Source organism: Actinia tenebrosa, unplaced genomic scaffold, assembly GCF_029948245.1.
Source record: "Actinia tenebrosa isolate PJP-AT-01 unplaced genomic scaffold, QUT_ActTen_1.0 PGA_scaffold16__25_contigs__length_10494907, whole genome shotgun sequence".
Lineage (NCBI taxonomy): Eukaryota > Metazoa > Cnidaria > Anthozoa > Actiniaria > Actiniidae > Actinia > Actinia tenebrosa.
In genome coordinates this window covers 3,204,880-3,226,528 of record NW_028292576.1, presented here as the reverse complement: position 1 = coordinate 3,226,528, position 21,649 = coordinate 3,204,880, and the positions used below count along the sequence as shown (strand labels likewise).

Below are 21,649 nucleotides of genomic sequence, written 5' to 3'. Positions count from 1 at the left end.
ACAATGAATGGGGTAAAGAAATAATCCTGGGCAGACTTCCAAGGAGCGGCTCTAAAGTCTACGTCATTAGAGATGAAAAAGGAAGGTTCTTTGCCGACCCCAAGATTCCTGCAACATTGAGGCAGGCCATTGGGAAACCTAATTTAGCAATACAGGAGCAAATGTCCGAGGAGCGAATAAACATCGGTAAACAAAGAATGTACGCCGCCTTTGCGCGACTGCCGCCCGAAGCAGGTGGAAAGACAGAAGACCAAAAAGTCATGTAACTTCGGCAGGCAAGGGAAGAAATCGAAAACCTATCTACGCTAATAGAAAAGCGGAACGAGGAAATCTCTACCCTGGAACAGGAAAAGCTTGCGGCCACAGCCTCCCTTAAAAGGGAAAAAGACGCGGAAATAGAGAGGCTCGTGAACAGGATCAAAGACATAACGTATGACCGCGGGGGAGAAATGCAACGACTAACCGAGGAACTACAAACTGCAAAGAAGGAAAGAGACGCAATAAGTAAAACACACGCGGCCGCCAAGGAAGAACTCGACAATGTCATAGCAGACCGAAATGGAATATTTCAGGCTCTTCGCGATACCTTAGCAAACTTAGATGAAACAAACGAGGAACTTACGCATTCCACTAACGCCCTAATGGAAGCCGAACAACATAGAATACAGTTGTTAAACGACATTACTCGCAAAAACGAGCAAATTCGGCAATTAAGTGGCGCTGTCGAAGACTTAGAACATCACGCCAACGCGCAGCGGGAAATAATAGCCGACCAAACACGCCCCGAAGAAGAGCGGGCAGCTGCAGAAAGGGAATTGGAAACCACCCTGGAAAAACTCGAAGAGGCAAAGACGGAACTTGCCGCCGCAGAGCGGGAGCGGGGGCTTACCACCAAGGAAAAGGTAAAAAAGGCTTTGGTAAAGTATGGCGTTCCGCTGGCATTCGCAGTTGCTATTTCGAGCGTAGTAGGAGTAATCTTATCCGCGCTTAAGGCTACAGGCACAGGCGTAAAGAAATTAGGCAATGGGCTGACGGACTTGGGAAAAAAGATGGCAGCCGGTCTTCCTGGGCTGCTGGGTTCGGTTGTTTCCTTGGCACTTAGGGCCGGCGGAGAACTGCTAAAGTTCGTGGGGAATAACATTTGGATCTTGGTCGTCGCTATTGGAGTGGTACTCCTGAAGAAGATGAAGGGTTAATCTTATCCTTGTGTATTACTGGTGGCTTATCGTCGTCAGGCATCCGAGGCGTCCTCGACTGGGGATAAGTAAAGATAGTATTCGCGCCGCCCTGATAATGCGGAACTAGCGGCAGCACACTCATGGTGCTAATGGGCTTATGATTCCAAGTGGCATCCGTCGAAGGGTTAACAGTCGGGGCGGCATTTATTCGTATGCGGCCGTTACCATCGCTGGGGCGAACTTGAAGCTTCGCATATTGGCAATTAGCTATCATATGGAAAGTTACCGGCGTTATGTCTTCCCCTTGCGGAGGAACAGGCTCCGACGAAAAATGAGTTGGATGTCTGGTATTACTTTTTACCCTGTATGGCGGTAATGGGTGGTTATTCTCATCAACGATGCTAAAACCGGCATTGCATGAGTACCCCGCCGAAATACAAATAGTGCACATGATCAATCCCAGGCCTCCAACCTCCACCCACAATCCGGCGTCTTGCCACTTGTCGCCCACGTACTCCTTTTCCTCCAGGTAATGGAGAAACCAATCTTCCTTCGCGTGTGGATTCATATATTTCAGCAAATAAATTTGCTTCTAAAGGCTAAGCCCCGTAAGAGTGCTAATGGTAGCGTGATTATAAGGTCGATCTCTTTGGTCATGTATGCTATTTATCGTTACTACGCCCGTGTCGTCTACTCTCATTTGCAGCTTTACCTTCCCGTGGCAATCAGCAACCATGTGGAAAGTCCAAACCGAGATGTTTTCGGCGCTGCCGGGGTTGGGCTCTACGGAGAAATGCGTAGGTTCCCTGTTGTTTGTCTTATTTCTCATAGGCTGCAGTATGCCATTGTCATCCAGGAACCTAAAGCCCACGTTGGCGTGGCTGCTCGTGCCAATGCAAATGCTGCATATTATCAACTTCTTTCCTGAGTAGTTCAAATTCACGGACATGCCCGTGACATCAACCCAAGATGCCTGGGTGTATTTTTTCTCGCCTGTGTAAGTCGTATAGACATAATCTACTCCAGCTACGTAGGGGTTGTTCATCGCCATATATAATAACTCAGACCAATGCTTGCGGTGGCCAAGCCGGCCTTTAGTAAGTTATGGTCATATTCCTCAGGTATCGCAGGCAAAACCTTCTTTGATACCTTAACTACGAGTAGCTTAGTTTCGTGTTCCTTTTTTGGCTTCTCTACGAAGTGAGGAATGCCCTTGGTCATGTCAGAGTTTACGTCATTCGCTCCAAACTTCATGTCTTCGGTTGCTCGCTGCAGCTTGTTGTTATAACCCACAACGGAATTAGTGTTGATGACCAAATTACTTGGCATCAACCAACAACCAGGACTCAAGGCGTAATCTAGCCGCACTTTAGATTGCTGCACCGCAAGTTGATATCTTTGAACTGACTTAGAAATCTCATTTTCTATTATTGCGGACTCAAACAAGGTTAGGAATTCCTGTTGCGTTTCCCGCGAAGCACCTTGGGATCCAACAATGGGGCTGCGGGTATTTACCTGCGCTCCTAAGATGCAGTACACAAATGCCTCTATGCTGCGGTTAATTCGAGCTAGGTTTCTTAGGCCTTTTCCTTTTAATAATACGAATGGATCCCAAGGACTGGGGTAAATCGCCTCAATCCTATCGATCAGCGTAACGTCATTCTTACGACCACCCAAGTCGTAAAACTTTAGGATCCCGGGGTATTTTTGATGATACATGTCGGCCGGACGCACGCCGTCAACATGCCAAGCATAGATAATGCCCAAGCCATGCGTGGCGCCCTCCCGATAACGAAAGTCTCTTCGCTGCGGCTTAAACTCATTCATTAGTCTTTCTAGGGCAGCGGAATCGTAGTGGTTATCCATTCGATTGAATGGCTTTTCCCCCGGCAGCGGTACGCTAAGCTCCTTCAATATGCGCCGCATAGTAAAGGCAACGTGGAACCTTAGAAAGGCAATGTCGAACATATCCGCGGCAACCCCGCAGCCCTTCGTAGCCGCCCAGACGGCAAAGTTTAACTGCTGCGGCCAGTACTTAAAGTTAGGTCCCCTTAACCATTCGTGGGCTTCTTTTCCTGAAGTGTGCTTAAGGTTAAAATCCTTAAAGATATCCCTTATTACTACGTCAAACGTTTGCTTACCCACTGGGATCTTCAAATGCGTTACTATCTTATCGAAGTCGTTTATGCCACCTTCGGCATCATAAAATGGATAATCCTGGTTGGTTATTAATAGATTCTTTGGAAAATTAGGTAGCCTTTCTTTATGCTCGGGTGCCTTCTTTGTCACATAATGTGGTACCTCCTTTGGTTTCAAATCCTCATTGCTGTACATTCTGGAGCCGTTGAAGTAAATCCCATCGGGTCTTCTTTCAAACTTACTGGCGTCTGCGTGTGGAAACATCTTCCTAAACGCTCTCCAGTTCCAGTAATCCCGGTTGTCGTGATGTGGCTGCTCCTCAATATCATTCCCAAAAGCGTCGTACATTAGTATATATAATGGATGTTATACCATCAGCACCTCAGTTGTACCCAGATGTTCCCAATTATCATACTACGGCACCAATAACGAATGCCGAAAACTTCAGGCTCAATAAAGCAAATTTAATCCTGGCTTACTTAGAAGGGCAGACAAAACACTACGAAAAAGTCCGAAAAAAGTACGTTAGAACCCGGAGTACGCTACATAAGATTGCGATAACTTCAGGGTCCATTTCTGTTGTGTTAACGGGCTCCGGCGTTGCTACTTTGCTTACTGGACCGGGAATAATTGTTGGGGTTCCTTTGACCGGCGTTGGGGCAGCCTGTGGTATCATTTCGGCTGTTGCTACGGGCATTATGAAACAGTTGTCAAGCAAGATATCCAAGCATGACACGACAATAGCTCTGTCAAGGGCTAAAGTAAATACCATTACCGATCTTGTCTCAAAGGCTTTGCGTGACAGAAAGATAGACGACGTAGAATTCTCGCTTATTCTGGCCGAAGAGGAAAAGTACGAGAAATTAAAGTCGGACATAAGGAACAAAAAAACAGTCGTAAAAGATCTTTCCGAGGAATCTCGCAAAAAGATCTACCAAGAAGCGAAAGAGGAGCTTCAAAGAAAACTCGCTCAGTAAACATCTGCTTTGAAAAAAGCGAGACAGGATTTTATTTGCATATTGAACGCCGGCTGTCTGGTTCATATGTAAATTAATTTCACAAAATATTACACAGCCTGCATCGTTTTCACAAAATATTACACAGCCTGCATCGTTTTCACAAAATATTACACAAATGTGAAAAAACTTGTGTAAAATCATCGCCTGGGAATCCATCCCAAGAGGGGGTGGTTGGGGTCGATTTCGTGAAATATTTCGTAGATTACGTCAGGGTAATAAGGAATATCCTTATCCAACCGACAAAACATCCACTCAGCTCTGCTCATATCAGAAACCTCGGGAATGGGGTAGCCGGTAATTTCAGACAAAAGATAGGGAATAGCTTTGTAATATTTCCCTAGTTTTAATTTTTTCAATGTCTTCCGTAAACTTTGCGGGGTTGGCTCTTCTAAATGGTCTATGATTTTCTTCTTTACTTCGTTGTTTAAATATACCGGTCGATAACCTTGGATATGACTCATCCAGTCCCTAAAGAATTTTATTCTCTTATAAGGTGTTTTCTTACGACCTCCATTGGCGTAATACTGCTCTCTGGTAGCATTTGGTACGGCATTGCGAATATTTTTACCACACTCGTAACACTGTGCTGACGTGTCATCTTCTATCTGCATTTTCTTACCACAACACCAGGAACCCTTGGGCTTGGGTATGTTAACTTTGGATCTTAAGCAAATTATACAGAAGTCATTGGCAAACTCTTTACATTCATGCATATATAAGAAAAATATTCCTAACATTCGCGCTACCAAAATACCTACGCACGGGTAATTCCCGCGGGGGACGCGTGTTTTCGGAGGGGCCTTTGACGCCCGTAATACCCGCGAAAATCGGAGCTTAGTGTTTCGGATTTCGCGAGTCCCCCTTACTGCTGCTATAGTCCATGCTTTTTGACCAAAAACACCCATTTTTCAAGTTTTATGAATAATTCATATTTTTCCAAAAGGTGTGAAAATGGTCGAAAATCGATCAAAACCATGGGCTATAGTCCATGCTTTTTGGACAAAAACTCCCATTTTTCGTGTTTCATTAATAATTCATATTTTTCAAAAAGGTGTGAAAATGGTCGAAAATCGATCAAAACCATGGGCTATAGTCCATGCTTTTTGCCCAAAAAAACCCATTTTTAAAGTATCATTAATAATTCATATTTTTCAAAAAGGTGTGAAAATGGTCCAAAGTCGATCAAAACCTATAGTCCATGCTTTTCGCCCAAAAACACCCATTTTTCGTGTATCATTAATAATTCACATTTTTCAAAAAGGTGTAAAAATGGTCCAAAGTCGATCAAAACCTATAGTCCATGCTTTTCGCCCAAAAACACCCATTTTTCGTATATCATTAATAATTCATATTTTTCCAAAAGGTGTAAAAATGGTCCCAAAACTATCAAAACCATGGGCTATAGTCTATGCTTTTTGGCCAAAAACACCCATTTGTCAAGTTTTATAAATAATTCATATTTTTCAAAAAGGTGTAAAAATGGTCCAAAATCGATCAAAACCTATAGTCCATGCTTTTTACCCAAAAACACCCATTTTTAAAGTATCATTAATAATTCATATTTTTCAAAAAGGTGTGAAAATGGTCCAAAGTCGATCAAAACCTATAGTCCATGCTTTTCGCCCAAAAACACCCATTTTTCGTGTATCATTAATAATTCACATTTTTCAAAAAGGTGTGAAAATGGTCGAAAATCGATCAAAACCATGGGCTATAGTCCATGCTTTTTGGCCAAAAACAACCATTATTCAAGTTTTATAAATAATTCATATTTTTCAAAAAGGTGTAAAAATGGTCCAAAATCGATCAAAACCTATAGTCCATGCTTTTTACCCAAAAACACCCATTTTTAAAGTATCATTAATAATTCATATTTTTCAAAAAGGTGTGAAAATGGTCCAAAGTCGATCAAAACCTATAGTCCATGCTTTTCGCCCAAAAACACCCATTTTTCGTGTATCATTAATAATTCACATTTTTCAAAAAGGTGTAAAAATGGTCCAAAGTCGATCAAAACCTATAGTCCATGCTTTTCGCCCAAAAACAACCATTGTTCGTGTATCATTAATAATTCATATTTTTCCAAAAGGTGTAAAAATGGTCCAAAATCGATCAAAACCTATAGTCCATTCTTTTTAACCAAAAACACCCATTTTTCAAGTATCATTAATAAATCATATTTTTCCAAAAGTTGTGATAATGGTCCAAAATCGATCAAAAGCATGGGCTATAGTCCATGCTTTTTGCCCAAAAACACCCACTTTTCAAGTTTTATAAATAATTTATATATTTCAAAAAGGTGTGAAAATGGTCCAAAATCGATCAAAACCATAGGCTATAGTCCATGCTTTTTGGCCAAAAACTACCATTTTTCAAGTTTTATAAATAATTCATATTTTTCAAAAGGTGTGAATATGGTCGAAAATCAATCAAAACCATGGGCTATAGTCCATGGTTTTTGGACAAAAACTCCCATTTTTCTTGTATCATTAATAGTTAATATTTTTCCAAAAGGTGTGAAAATGGTCCAAAATCGATCAAAAGCATGGGCTATAGTCCATGCTTTTAGCCCAAAAACACCCATTTGTCAAGTGTTATAACTAATTCATATTTTTCAAAAAGTAGTGAAAATGGTAGAAAATCGATCAAAGCCATGGGCTATAGTCCATGCTTTTTGGGCAAAAACACCCATTTGTCAAGTTTTATAAATAATTCATATTTTTCCAAAAGGTGTGAAAATGGTCCCAAATCGATCAAAACCATGGGCTATAGTCCATGCTTTTTGCCCAAAAACACCCATTTGTCAAGTTTGATAAATAATTCATATTTTTCCAAAAGGTGTGAAAATAGTCCAAAATCGATCAAAACCATAGGCTATAGTCCATGATTTTTGCCCAAAAACACCGATTTTTCAAGTTTTATAAATAATTCATATTTTTCCAAAAGGTGTGAAAATGGTCGAAAATCGATCAAAACCATGGGCTATAGTCCATGCTTTTTGCCCAAAAATACCCATTTGTCAAGTTTTATGAATAATTCATATTTTTCCAAAACGTGTGAAAAGGGTCCAAAATCGATCAAAACCATGGGCTATAGTCCATGGTTTTTGGACAAAAACTCCCATTTTTCGTGTATCATTAATAATTCATATTTTTCAAAAGGGTGTCAAAAAGGTCCAAAATCGATCAAAAGAATGGGCTATAGTCCATTGTTTTTGCCCAAAAACACCCATTTTTCAAGTTTTATAGATATTTTATATTTTTCCAAACAGTGTGAAAATGGTCGAAAATCGATCAAAACCATGGGCTATAGTCCATGCTTTTTGCCCAAAAATACCCATTTGTCAAGTTTTATGAATAATTCATATTTTTCAAAAAGGTGTAAAAAAGGTCCAAAATCGATCAAAACCTAGGGCTATAGTCCATGCTTTTTGCCAAAAAACACCCATTTTAAAAGTATCATTAATAATTCATATTTTTCCAAAAGGTGTGAAAATGTTGAAAAATCGATCAAAACCATGGGCTATAGTCAATGCTTTTTACCCAAAAACACCCATTTTTCAAGTTTTATTAATAATTTATATTTTTCAAAAGGTGTGAAAATGGTGGAAAATTGATCAAGACCATGGGCTATAGTCCATGGTTTTTGGAAAAAAACTCCCATTTTTCTTGTATCATTAATAATTCATATTTTTCAAAAAGGTGTGAAAAGATTCCAAAATCGATCAAAACCATGGGCTATAGTTCATGCTTTTTGCCAAAAAACACCCTTTTTTCAAGTTTTATAAATAATTCATATTTTTCAAAAAGGTGTGAAAATGGTTCAAAATCGATCAAGACCATGGGCTATAATCCATGGTTTTTGGACAAAAACTCCCATTTTTCTTGTATCATTAATAATTCCTATTTTTCAAAAAGGTGTCAAAAAAGTCTAAAATCGATGAAAACCATGGGCTATAGTTCATGCTCTTTGCCCAAAAACACCCATTTTTCAAGTTTTATAAATAATTCATATTTTTTAAAAAGGTGTTAAAATGGTCAAAAATCGATAAAGACCATGGGCTATAATCCATGCTTTTTGCCCAAAAACACCCATTTGTCAAGTTTTATGAATAATTCATATTTTTCCAAAAGGTTTGAAAATGGTGGAAAATCGATCAAAACCATGGGCTATAGTCCATGCTTTTTGCCCAAAAACACCCATTTGTCAAGTTTTATGAATAATTCATATTTTTCCAAAAGGTTTGAAAATGGTGGAAAATCGATCAAAACCATGGGCTATAGTCCATGCTTTTTGCCCAAAAACACCCATTTGTCAAGTTTTATAGATAATTCATATTTTTCCAAAAGCTGTGAAAATGGTCGAAAATCCATCAAAACCATGGGCTATACTCCATGCTTTTTGCCCTAAAATACCCATTTGTCAAGTTTTATGAATAATTCATATTTTTCCAAAAGGTGTGAAAATGGTCCAAAATCGATCAAAACCATGGGCTATAGTCCATGCTTTTTGGCCAAAAACAACCATTTTTCAAGTTTTATAAATAATTTATATTTTTCAAAAGGTGTGAAAATGGTCGAAAATTGATCAAGACCATGGGCTATAGTCCATGGTTTTTGGAAAAAAACTCCCATTTTTCTTGTATCATTAATAATTCATATTTTTCAAAAAGGTGTGAAAAGAGTCCAAAATCGATCAAAACCATGGGCTATTCTTGGCTTTCACGTGACGTCACTGACCTATTTCGACCTATCCAAATATGGGCGTCCGCCATCTTTGTGCTCCTCCGAGTGTGAAATGTTGTGATAATAGTAGGCCATTTTTATAGTGTTTAGAGTTTTAGCTCGCTTCAGAGCCAAATAACGTCTCAAAACTTTGGAAAATGGCTGTGCCAGTGCTCTCGAAATATGGATCAGGTCTTGAAAGTCATGTAAAGGAACGTTATTTGAAGAAGATCGAGGCAGTAGGCGTTGATCCAGTCACCATACCAAGTGAGCAGTTTGATCCTGAATGTTTTGTTTAGTTACTTGGTTTTGCAGACGAGCTATTATACGAACGATCAGTTTAAAAATTACAAGAGTTTGGAAGCATATAATCAAGTGGTGTCTGGATTTGTGGCTTCAGTAAGAGGACGAATTATCTCAAGCAAGCATGTGGTCGTGGCGAAAGTTCGCCATTCCCAACGCATGAATGACCCTCTGGCCGATATTTGGATCATTGCCGGCAAGGATGGTACGATTTTTTCTGCTCATTGTTTGGGTTGTAAAGCAGGCCTAGCAGAATCTTGTTCGCATGTTGCCAGCGTCTTATTTTACATCGAATGTTGGACAAGAATCAACGGGAAATTAGCCTGTACCCAAGTTAAGTGCACGTGGCTTCTTCCCACGTATGTCAACCAAGTATCTTACGCAAGGGCCAAGGACATAGATTTCTCTTCTGCGAAAAAACTCAAAGAGATTCTAGACAGTAACATTGATAAATTGAATGATGAAAATTTAGGACAGTCTCGTAAAAATCAAGCTGGACCTGGACGAGACCCGAACCCTTCAGCCCAAGTTTCAGCAGCGGAAAAGGAGGAATTTTACACAAAACTCTACAACTGCCAAACAAAAGCTGCTTTGTTAAGTTTAATCGACCCCTTCGCTGACCATTTCATTTCCAAAAGTCGGAATGTTCCAGTTTTATGTGATCTTTACGAGCCTTGTAATTTAGATCTAGATTATCTAGAACTGTTGCGAAAGTGCTTAGATGTCAAGCTGAACATTTCAGACGAGGAGATAAAAGCGGTTGAGCAAGACACAAGAGATCAAGCTAAGGGCCCAGGTTTTTTTAGACATCGTGCTGGCAGAATTGGAGCCTCTGTATGTGGTGCTGCCTACAACACCAACCTAGCTCAGCCCTCCCAGTCACTGATCCAATCTATCTGCTACCCCCACTTGTACAAGCTGGATAACAAGGCCATTCGACATGGCATCAAGTACGAACAGTATGCCATTAATGCATATGAAAGCTTAATGAAAACAAAGCATATTAACTTTGAACTTAAGAGATGTGGTTTGTTCATCAACAGGGAATTTCCTTTCATCCATGCAACCCCAGACTTTTTAGTTTCTTGCAATTGCTGCGGATTGGGATGTGGAGAGGTGAAATGTCCCATTTCCATCCCCAACTGTGACTTTAAGCAGTATGTTCTACAAAAAAACTCTTGTCTTGAGGTGGTAAATGGCCTAATGAAGCTAAAGAAGAGCCACAATTATTACTTACAGGTTCAACAACAGTTGTTGACTCTGCCAGAAAGAAAATATGCTGACTTTGTTGTTTGTGCTGTGGATTCAGATGGAAATGCACACATTGTGTGTGAAAGAATTTACCCAGACCCCCACCACTTCAAAACTGTTGTGAAAAAGCTTGAAGCATTTTGGAGGATTGGCATACTCCCTGAGATCTTGGGACGGTGGTACACAAGAAAGTGCAATGTTATCATTAAAGTTCCAGGTGATCAAGCAGTCTGCTTTTGTAGAGGACAGTGCAGTGATGAGATGGTCTCCTGCAGTAATGCTGACTGTCCTTATGGCCAATTTCACATAGAATGTTTGGCTGTAGGTGGGAAGTCCATACCTAAAAGATGGTATTGTCCTCACTGCAGCAGGCTGCCACAGTTTAAGAGAGGAATTGGGGCTTCAAAAGCCAAGCCGAAACCATCTACTGTCAACCAAGCTGCAATGCAATGCAATGCTATTTGTGTTTGTAATGCAAAGGCACTCATAAGTGATAAACTGGTCGAGTGCCACAATGCCAACTGTACAAACGGTCATTTTTTTCATCTTAGCTGTTTGGGATTGAAAAGAATGCCAAAGAATCACCAGTCAACGTGGGTGTGTGGTGCCTGTAAAGCTAAAGAAAACAAATCATCCACACCTACCACTTCTACTTCTTCAAAGACAACCTCTGCCAAGCCAAGCAATTCACCATCACCAGAAACTTCAGAATCACAAACAGATGATTGTAATAGTGACAGTGAAGACGATATTGAAATCACACAGGTTACAACCGGTGTTGTTGACAAGTATAGTGCCCTTGCAACACTAAACAATGCTGATTATGACCTCATCAGTGATCCTGCTGGATGGCTTAATGGTGATATAATTCAAGCTACCCAAGTATTATTGCAGAATGTAAACCAGTCAATTGAGGGATTTCAGCGCCCAACCCTAGGAAGAGTAAGGAACTTTGATGTAGTTTCGGGAGAATTTATTCAGATTTTGCATACAGGGACTGATCACTGGGTATGTATTAGCAGTATAGGATGCTTACCTGGTGTTGTAAATCTTTATGATAGTCTCTACCATCATGCAATTAGCCAGGAAATAGAGGAGCAAGCAAATGACTTAATAGGTGGAAGACTAGTTAATTTAGAATTTGTACCAGTTCAGCAACAAAGTAATGGTAGCGACTGCGGAGCTTTTTCAGTTGCTTTTGCTACGTGTTTGGCTTTTGGTACTAACCCCAGTCATGTAACTTTTGATGTTGCTAAAATGCGTCCCCATTTATTAGCTTCCCTTAAAGGTGGACAAATAAGCATGTTTCCAACTTTTTAATTCATTCTTTAGCAAAGAAAAGTATTAGTGATAAGTAATAGTCAGTAATATGACATAAATATTATAATAAATAATTTTTAATAAATAACCAAAAGCAAAAAGCTGATAATCAAAATAAATACTTCATTTAAGCGATTTAAATCAGACATCTTTTCATTGGAACTCAGTGAATAAAATGTAAAAATGTTTGTGTCTGAACTGTCCAGCATTATCAGCTTCTTACTTTAGGCTCAGTCAAAACAGATTAATTCTGCTTTGAGAAATACACCAACATATTAAAATCTTTTCTTTCGAGATTCAATCTACATCTCTTATTATGAAATCTAGTGACAATATTAAAATAAGCAGGAACCCATGTTCAGGGAAATGGTGTATCAGGGAAGAAACAGTAACATGACAATGAGTCATACATAGAGCAATATTTCTAGCAATAAAATTAATTAATAAACATTTCAGTTGCTATTGAATATTATTAGACCTCTGTTTACCTTTGGCATAATATTTTTCAATTTCTCTCTGGCTAAAAAATTGTTAGTTGAATCAAAATCAGTATTCATGTGTTAGCCACAGTTATCTTCTTAGCACATAATCTCAGATGAAAAATTAGGCCATAGGTAAAGAGTTATTTTCACTTTCTTTTTCCTTCATGCCCTTTTTCATATCAAAATTTAATTTTTAAGATTGTTTGTCCCCTCCATATTTGGACTTGTTGAAGAACGTGAATAAAATTGTTGCTTTATTTCTAGTGAAATAGTAATTGTGATTTTAGTGTTTTGTGCCTGTCGCAATGTAATAATGATTTCTCCTGGTATAATGTTATTATAGAAAAAACTTTAAACATTGTTACCACCCCTGCTTTTTATGAAAAATGTACTACTCAAATGGCACTATGGAAGGACAAAAATTAACAAGTGCAGAGCAAACCCTTAAAATGCGGTCAATGATTGGTACCTGGAATTCAGGTGACCCATTCTGGTTGCTGCTTACAAAGTTTGTGGGCAGTGTTCCTTCCAGAATAGTGTATTTTCGCCGCAGTAGACCAATCACTCTTTCGACGTGTATCCTAACACTGGCTATCCCCCTTGAATGTTCAACGTCAATGGGATCTAACTGGGCTTTCCCTTTGGTAAATGCTGGAATTACCAGTTTTCCATGCTTTAAACCAACACTTTCTGTGATGGTAAATCCCCGATCAGCCATGACTGTATCCCCTGGGGTCAACTTATCTAAGAATCCACAATTCTCAGTTAAATATTTATCTGAGGTGCGGCCACCCCAAGCTTCAGAAACAAAGCAAATTGTACCTTGGGGAGTGATACCAATAAGGATCTTTATGGTGTTGTGGCGCTTATAAGATGAGAACGTTTGAGCTCTGGCCATAAGATTTGTTGGTTTTTCAATAAAAACTTCAAAGCAATCGATTATGACAGTTACTTTGCGCCTAAATGTATATTGAAAGCACATTGGCATAGTTTTCCACAACTGTTCCCTTTCAGGCCAAATGGATAAAGCAGGACAACCTAGAATCCATTGCCAATATCCAAGAGGTAAATATTCTTGATACACTTGACAGGGACACCACGAAACGATACGCTAGGTCTTGAAAGGGAACGTTTAGTCTCAGCTTCATCAGTACCAGCACAAATTCTTGAAATCTATTAAGAACTGTAGATTTCCGTTGAACATGTGGCGCGACATGCTCAAACACCACCGTCAGGACTTCATAGGAAGGTAGTCCTGTGTAAAATCGAACTTTATCAGCTGTATCGAAGAATTCTCTGTCCGGAGCTTGATATGCAGATTTTAAAAACGTATTCAAATTCATCTGTCTGTGTGTCAGCGTTCTGTGAACCTTCAAAATAAGTTAAGTCTAAGTCCATCTGTGTTGACTCGTCCTTGAAAGTCACTACGGGTGTCTGGGTGCTCTTGTCGAGTATTTCTTCACGCTCATCATTCGCACTGCTGCAAGAAGGCTCAATATTAAAACATGAATTACTCTGTGTTTCGGTAGAAAACTCGATATCTTGGACAGCACTCCCAATTTGATTCAAGTCCTTCTTTTTCCTCTCGACTCCAAGTTGCTGATGTTCTATGATTCGCTTCCTGCGCTCTCTTGCCCTTTCAGCTCGTTCTGTCTTAGCTTTCGCTGCTTCCTTCAGATCTTCTTCCTGACTTTCCTTTTTTCCAAGGTTAATAGGTGGAACCCAATCAATATTATATCTGTCCCAGACTTTTGCAGGCTTTCCAGAGACAAAGTGAAGACCACAAACACGTTCGGTTTCAAGAACCCTCTTCGCGTCAGTATCGCCTCGACTGATGGCCGAAATCCAAAGCCTTCTCCGCTCTCGTGTCATCTCTTCGTGCTCTTCGCCTTGATTCGATATCACTTTAGGTATTGAAGAAAAGGAAACTTTTTTCTTACCGCTCTTTGAACCGCAACCAACTACGATACAATGCACCATGTTCAGTGAAAAGTTCACACATATCTCTCTGTCGCGTCTGTTTGTTTACTATCGAGGGGCACAAAGATGGCGGATAGCAACCGTTGTCAAGACCGGTGTCACGTGGGTGAAAGCCAAGAATAGTTCATGCTTTTTGCCCAAAAACACCCTTTTTTAAAGTTTTATAAATAATTCATGTTTTTCAAAAAGGTGTGAAAATGGTCAAACATCGATCAAGACCATGGGCTATAATCCATGGTTTTTGGACAAAAACTCCCATTTTTCTTGTATCATTAATAATTCCTATTTTTCAAAAAGGTGTCAAAAAAGTCTAAAATCGATCAAAACCATGGGCTATAGTTCATGCTCTTTGCCCAAAAACACCCATTTTTCAAGTTTTATAAATAATTCATATTTTTTAAAAAGGTGTTAAAATGGTCAAAAATCGATAAAGACCATGGGCTATAATCCTTGCTTTTTGCCCAAAAACACCCATTTGTCAAGTTTTATGAATAATTCATATTTTTCCAAAAGGTTTGAAAATGGTGGAAAATCGATCAAAACCATGGGCTATAGTCCATGCTTTTTGCCCAAAAACACCCATTTGTCAAGTTTTATATATAATTCATATTTTTCAAAAAGCTGTGAAAATGGTCGAAAATCGATCAAAACCATGGGCTATACTCCATGCTTTTTGCCCTAAAATACCCATTTGTCAAGTTTTATGAATAATTCATATTTTTCCAAAAGGTGTGAAAATGGTCCAAAATCGATCAAAACCATGGGCTATAGTCTATGCTTTTTGGACAAAAACTCACATTTTTCGTGTATCATTAATAATTCATATATTTCAAAAAGGTGTCAAAAATGTCCGAAATCGATCAAAACCATGGGCTATAGTCCATGCTTTTGGCCCAAAAACACCCATTTTTCAAGTTTTATAGATAATTCATATTTTTCAAAAAGGTGTGAAAATGGTCGAAAATAGATCAAAACCATGGGCTATAGTCCATGCTTTTTGCCCAAAAATTCCCAGTTTTCAAGTTTTATAAAAAATTCATATTTTTCAAAAAGGTGTGAAAAGAGTCCAAAATCGATCAAAACCATGGGCTATAGTTCATGCTTTTTGCCCAAAAACACCCTTTTTTCAAGTTTTATAAATAATTCATATTTTTCAAAAAGGTGTGAAAATGGTCAAACATCGATCAAGACCATGGGCTATAATCCATGGTTTTTGGACAAAAACTCCCATTTTTCTTGTATCATTAATAATTCATATTTTTCAAAAAGGTGTCAAAAAAGTCTAAAATCGATCAAAACCATGGGCTATAGTTCATGCTCTTTGCCCAAAAACACCCATTTTTCAAGTTTTATAAATAATTCATATTTTTTAAAAAGGTGTTAAAATGGTCAAAAATCGATAAAGACCATGGGCTATAATCCTTGCTTTTTGCCCAAAAACACCCATTTGTCAAGTTTTATGAATAATTCATATTTTTCCAAAAGGTTTGAAAATGGTGGAAAATCGATCAAAACCATGGGCTATAGTCCATGCTTTTTGCCCAAAAACACCCATTTGTCAAGTTTTATAGATAATTCATATTTTTCCAAAAGCTGTGAAAATGGTCGAAAATCGATCAAAACCATGGGCTATACTCCATGCTTTTTGCCCTAAAATACCCATTTGTCAAGTTTTATGAATAATTCATATTTTTCCAAAAGGTGTGAAAATGGTCGAAAATCGATCAAAACCATGGGCTATAGTCTATGCTTTTTGGACAAAAACTCACATTTTTCGTGTATCATTAATAATTCATATATTTCAAAAAGGTGTCAAAAATGTCCGAAATCGATCAAAACCATGGGCTATAGTCCATGGTTTTTGGACAAAAACTCCCATTTTTCTTGTATCATTAATAATTCATATTTTTCCAAAAGGTGTGAAAATGGTCCAAAATCGATCAAGACCATGGGCTATAGTCCATGGTTTTTGGAAAAAAACTCCCAATTTTCTTGTATCATTATTAATTCATATTTTTCAAAAAGGTGTGAAAAAAGTCCAAAATCGATCAAAACCATGGGCTATAGTTCATGCTTTTTGACCAACAACACCCTTTTTTCAAGTTTTATAAATAATTCATATTTTTCAAAAAGGTGTGAAAATGGTCAAAAATCGATCAAGACCATGGGCTATAATCCATGGTTTTTGGACAAAAACTCCCTTTTTTCTTGTATCATTAATAATTCCTATTTTTCAAAAAGGTGTCAAAAAAGTCTAAAATCGATCAAAACCATGGGCTATAGTTCATGCTCTTTGCCCAAAAACACCCATTTTTCAAGTTTTATAAATAATTCATATTTTTTAAAAAGGTGTTAAAATGGTCAAAAATCGATAAAGACCATGGGCTATAATCCATGCTTTTTGCCCAAAAACACCCATTTGTCAAATTTAATGAATAATTCATATTTTTCCAAAAGCTGTGAAAATGGTCGAAAATCGATCAAAACCATGGGCTATAGTCCATGCTTTTTGCCCAAAAACACCCATTTGTCAAGTTTTATAGATAATTCATATTTTTCCAAAAGCTGTGAAAATGATCGAAAATCGATCAAAACCATGGACTTTTTGCCCTAAAATACCCGTTTGTCAAGTTTTATGAATAATTCATATTTTTCCAAAAGGTGTGAAAATGGTCCAAAATCGATCAAAACCATGGGCTATAGTCCATGCTTTTTGGACAAAAACTCACATTTTTCGTGTATCATTAATAATTCATATATTTCAAAAAGGTGTCAAAAATGTCCGAAATCGATCAAAACCATGGGCTATAGTCCATGGTTTTTGGACAAAAACTCCCATTTTTCTTGTATCATTAATAATTCATATTTTTCCAAAAGGTGTGAAAATGGTCCAAAATCGATCAAAACCATGGGCTATAGTCCATGCTTTTTGGACAAATACTTCCATTTTTCGTGTATCATTAATAATTCATATTTTTCAAAAAGGTTTGAAAATGGTCCAAAATCGATCAAAACCATGGGCTATATTCCATGCTTTTTGCCGAAAAACACTCATTTTTCTTGTAGCATTAATAATTAATATTTTTCCAAAAGTTGTGAAAATGGTCCAAAATCGATCAAAACCATGGGCTATAGTCCATGCTTTTTGCCCAAAAGCACCCATTTTTCAAGTTTTATAAATAATTCATATTTTTCAAATACGTGTGAAAATGGTCAAAAATCGATAAAGACCATGGGCTATAATCCATGCTTTTTGCCCAAAAACACCCATTTGTCAAGTTTTATGAATAATTCATATTTTTCCAAAAGGTGTGAAAATGGTCGAAAATCGATCAAAACCATGGGCTATAGTCCATTGTTTTTGCCCAAAAACACCCATTTGTCAAGTTTTATAAATAATTCATATTTTTCCAAAAGCTGTGAAAATGGTCGAAAATCGATCAAAACCATGGGCTATACTCCATGCTTTTTGCCCTAAAATACCCATTTGTCAAGTTTTATGAATAATTCATATTTTTCCAAAAGGTGTGAAAATGGTCCAAAATCGATCAAAACCATGGGCTATAGTCCATGCTTTTTGGACAAAAACTCACATTTTTCGTGTATCATTAATAATTCATATATTTCAAAAAGGTGTCAAAAATGTCCGAAATCGATCAAAACCATGGGCTATAGTCCATGGTTTTTGGACAAAAACTCCCATTTTTCTTGTATCATTAATAATTCATATTTTTCCAAAAGGTGTGAAAATGGTCCAAAATCGATCAAAACCATGGGCTATAGTCCATGCTTTTTGGACAAATACTTCCATTTTTCGTGTATCATTAATAATTCATATTTTTCAAAAAGGTTTGAAAATGGCCCAAAATCGATCAAAACCATGGGCTATATTCCATGCTTTTTGCCGAAAAACACACATTTTTCTTGTAGCATTAATAATTAATATTTTTCCAAAAGTTGTGAAAATGGTCCAAAATCGATCAAAACCATGGGCTATAGTCCATGCTTTTTGCCCAAAAGCACCCATTTTTCAAGTTTTATAAATAATTCATATATTTCAAAAAGGTGTGAAAATGGTCCAAAATCGATCAAAACCATGGGCTATAGTACATGCATTTTGCCCAAAAACACCCTTTTTTCAAGTTTTATAAATAATTCATATTTTTCAAAAAGGTGTGAAAATGGTCAAACATCGATCAAGACCATGGGCTATAATCCATGGTTTTTGGACAAAAACTCCCATTTTTCTTGTATCATTAATAATTCCTATTTTTCAAAAAGGTGTCAAAAAAGTCTAAAATCGATCAAAACCATGGGCTATAGTTCATGCTCTTTGCCCAAAAACACCCATTTTTCAAGTTTTATAAATAATTCATATTTTTTAAAAAGGTGTTAAAATGGTCAAAAATCGATAAAGACCATGGGCTATAATCCTTGCTTTTTGCCCAAAAACACCCATTTGTCAAGTTTTATGAATAATTCATATTTTTCCAAAAGGTTTGAAAATGGTGGAAAATCGATCAAAACCATGGGCTATAGTCCATGCTTTTTGCCCAAAAACACCCATTTGTCAAGTTTTATAGATAATTCATATTTTTCCAAAAGCTGTGAAAATGGTCGAAAATCGATCAAAACCATGGGCTATACTCCATGCTTTTTGCCCTTAAATACCCATTTGTCAAGTTTTATGAATAATTCATATTTTTCCAAAAGGTGTGAAAATGGTCGAAAATCGATCAAAACCATGGGCTATAGTCTATGCTTTTTGGACAAAAACTCACATTTTTCGTGTATCATTAATAATTCATATATTTCAAAAAGGTGTCAAAAATGTCCGAAATCGATCAAAACCATGGGCTATAGTCCATGGTTTTTGGACAAAAACTCCCATTTTTCTTGTATCATTAATAATTCATATTTTTCCAAAAGGTGTGAAAATGGTCCAAAATCGATCAAGACCATGGGCTATAGTCCATGGTTTTTGGAAAAAAACTCCCAATTTTCTTGTATCATTAATAATTCATATTTTTCAAAAAGGTGTGAAAAAAGTCCAAAATCGATCAAAACCATGGGCTATAGTTCATGCTTTTTGACCAACAACACCCTTTTTTCAAGTTTTATAAATAATTCATATTTTTCAAAAAGGTGTGAAAATGGTCAAAAATCGATCAATACCATGGGCTATAATCCATGGTTTTTGGACAAAAACTCCCTTTTTTCTTGTATCATTAATAATTCATATTTTTCAAAAAGGTGTCAAAAAAGTCTAAAATCGATCAAAACCATGGGCTATAGTTCATGCTCTTTGCCCAAAAACACCCATTTTTCAAGTTTTATAAATAATTCATATTTTTTAAAAAGGTGTTAAAATGGTCAAAAATCGATAAAGACCATGGGCTATAATCCATGCTTTTTGCCCAAAAACACCCATTTGTCAAATTTAATGAATAATTCATATTTTTCCAAAAGCTGTGAAAATGGTCGAAAATCGATCAAAACCATGGGCTATAGTCCATGCTTTTTGCCCAAAAACACCCATTTGTCAAGTTTTATAGATAATTCATATTTTTCCAAAAGCTGTGAAAATGATCGAAAATCGATCAAAACCATGGACTTTTTGCCCTAAAATACCCGTTTGTCAAGTTTTATGAATAATTCATATTTTTCCAAAAGGTGTGAAAATGGTCCAAAATCGATCAAAACCATGGGCTATAGTCCATGCTTTTTGGACAAAAACTCACATTTTTCGTGTATCATTAATAATTCATATATTTCAAAAAGGTGTCAAAAATGTCCGAAATCGATCAAAACCATGGGCTATAGTCCATGGTTTTTGGACAAAAACTCCCATTTTTCTTGTATCATTAATAATTCATATTTTTCCAAAAGGTGTGAAAATGGTCCAAAATCGATCAAAACCATGGGCTATAGTCCATGCTTTTTGGACAAATACTTCCATTTTTCGTGTATCATTAATAATTCATATTTTTCAAAAAGGTTTGAAAATGGCCCAAAATCGATCAAAACCATGGGCTATATTCCATGCTTTTTGCCGAAAAACACTCATTTTTCTTGTAGCATTAATAATTAATATTTTTCCAAAAGTTGTGAAAATGGTCCAAAATCGATCAAAACCATGGGCTATAGTCCATGCTTTTTGCCCAAAAGCACCCATTTTTCAAGTTTTATAAATAATTCATATTTTTCAAATACGTGTGAAAATGGTCAAAAATCGATAAAGACCATGGGCTATAATCCATGCTTTTTGCCCAAAAACACCCATTTGTCAAGTTTTATGAATAATTCATATTTTTCCAAAAGGTGTGAAAATGGTCGAAAATCGATCAAAACCATGGGCTATAGTCCATTGTTTTTGCCCAAAAACACCCATTTGTCAAGTTTTATAGATAATTCATATTTTTCCAAAAGCTGTGAAAATGGTCGAAAATCGATCAAAACCATGGGCTATACTCCATGCTTTTTGCCCTAAAATACCCATTTGTCAAGTTTTATAAATAATTCATATTTTTTAAAAAGGTGTTAAAATGGTCAAAAATCGATAAAGACCATGGGCTATAATCCTTGCTTTTTGCCCAAAAACACCCATTTGTCAAGTTTTATGAATAATTCATATTTTTCCAAAAGGTTTGAAAATGGTGGAAAATCGATCAAAACCATGGGCTATAGTCCATGCTTTTTGCCCAAAAACACCCATTTGTCAAGTTTTATAGATAATTCATATTTTTCCAAAAGCTGTGAAAATGGTCGAAAATCGATCAAAACCATGGGCTATACTCCATGCTTTTTGCCCTAAAATACCCATTTGTCAAGTTTTATGAATAATTCATATTTTTCCAAAAGGTGTGAAAATGGTCCAAAATCGATCAAAACCATGGGCTATAGTCTATGCTTTTTGGACAAAAACTCACATTTTTCGTGTATCATTAATAATTCATATATTTCAAAAAGGTGTCAAAAATGTCCGAAATCGATCAAAACCATGGGCTATAGTCCATGGTTTTTGGACAAAAACTCCCATTTTTCTTGTATTATTAATAATTCATATTTTTCCAAAAGGTGTGAAAATGGTCCAAAATCGATCAAAACCATGGGCTATAGTCCATGCTTTTTGGACAAATACTTCCATTTTTCGTGTATCATTAATAATTCATATTTTTCAAAAAGGTTTGAAAATGGCCCAAAATCGATCAAAACCATGGGCTATATTCCATGCTTTTTGCCGAAAAACACTC

General features: G+C 37.1%; 2 protein-coding genes across 2 annotated transcripts; one reads left to right on the top strand and one right to left on the bottom strand.

Moving 5' to 3' along the window:
* Positions 1 to 9,051: 9,051 nt before the first annotated feature.
* Positions 9,052 to 12,679, top strand: LOC148910591 (uncharacterized). Its single transcript, XM_089031141.1, has one exon. It carries the CDS (start codon positions 9,523 to 9,525, stop codon positions 11,932 to 11,934), a length of 2,412 nt encoding a protein of 803 aa, XP_088887267.1. The 5' UTR covers positions 9,052 to 9,522; the 3' UTR covers positions 11,935 to 12,679.
* A 128-nt stretch (positions 12,680 to 12,807) lies between these two features.
* LOC148910590 (uncharacterized) lies at positions 12,808 to 13,404 on the bottom strand. The gene has a single exon (XM_089031428.1). It carries the CDS (start codon positions 13,402 to 13,404, stop codon positions 12,808 to 12,810), a length of 597 nt encoding a protein of 198 aa, XP_088887554.1.
* Positions 13,405 to 21,649: the final 8,245 nt, after the last annotated feature.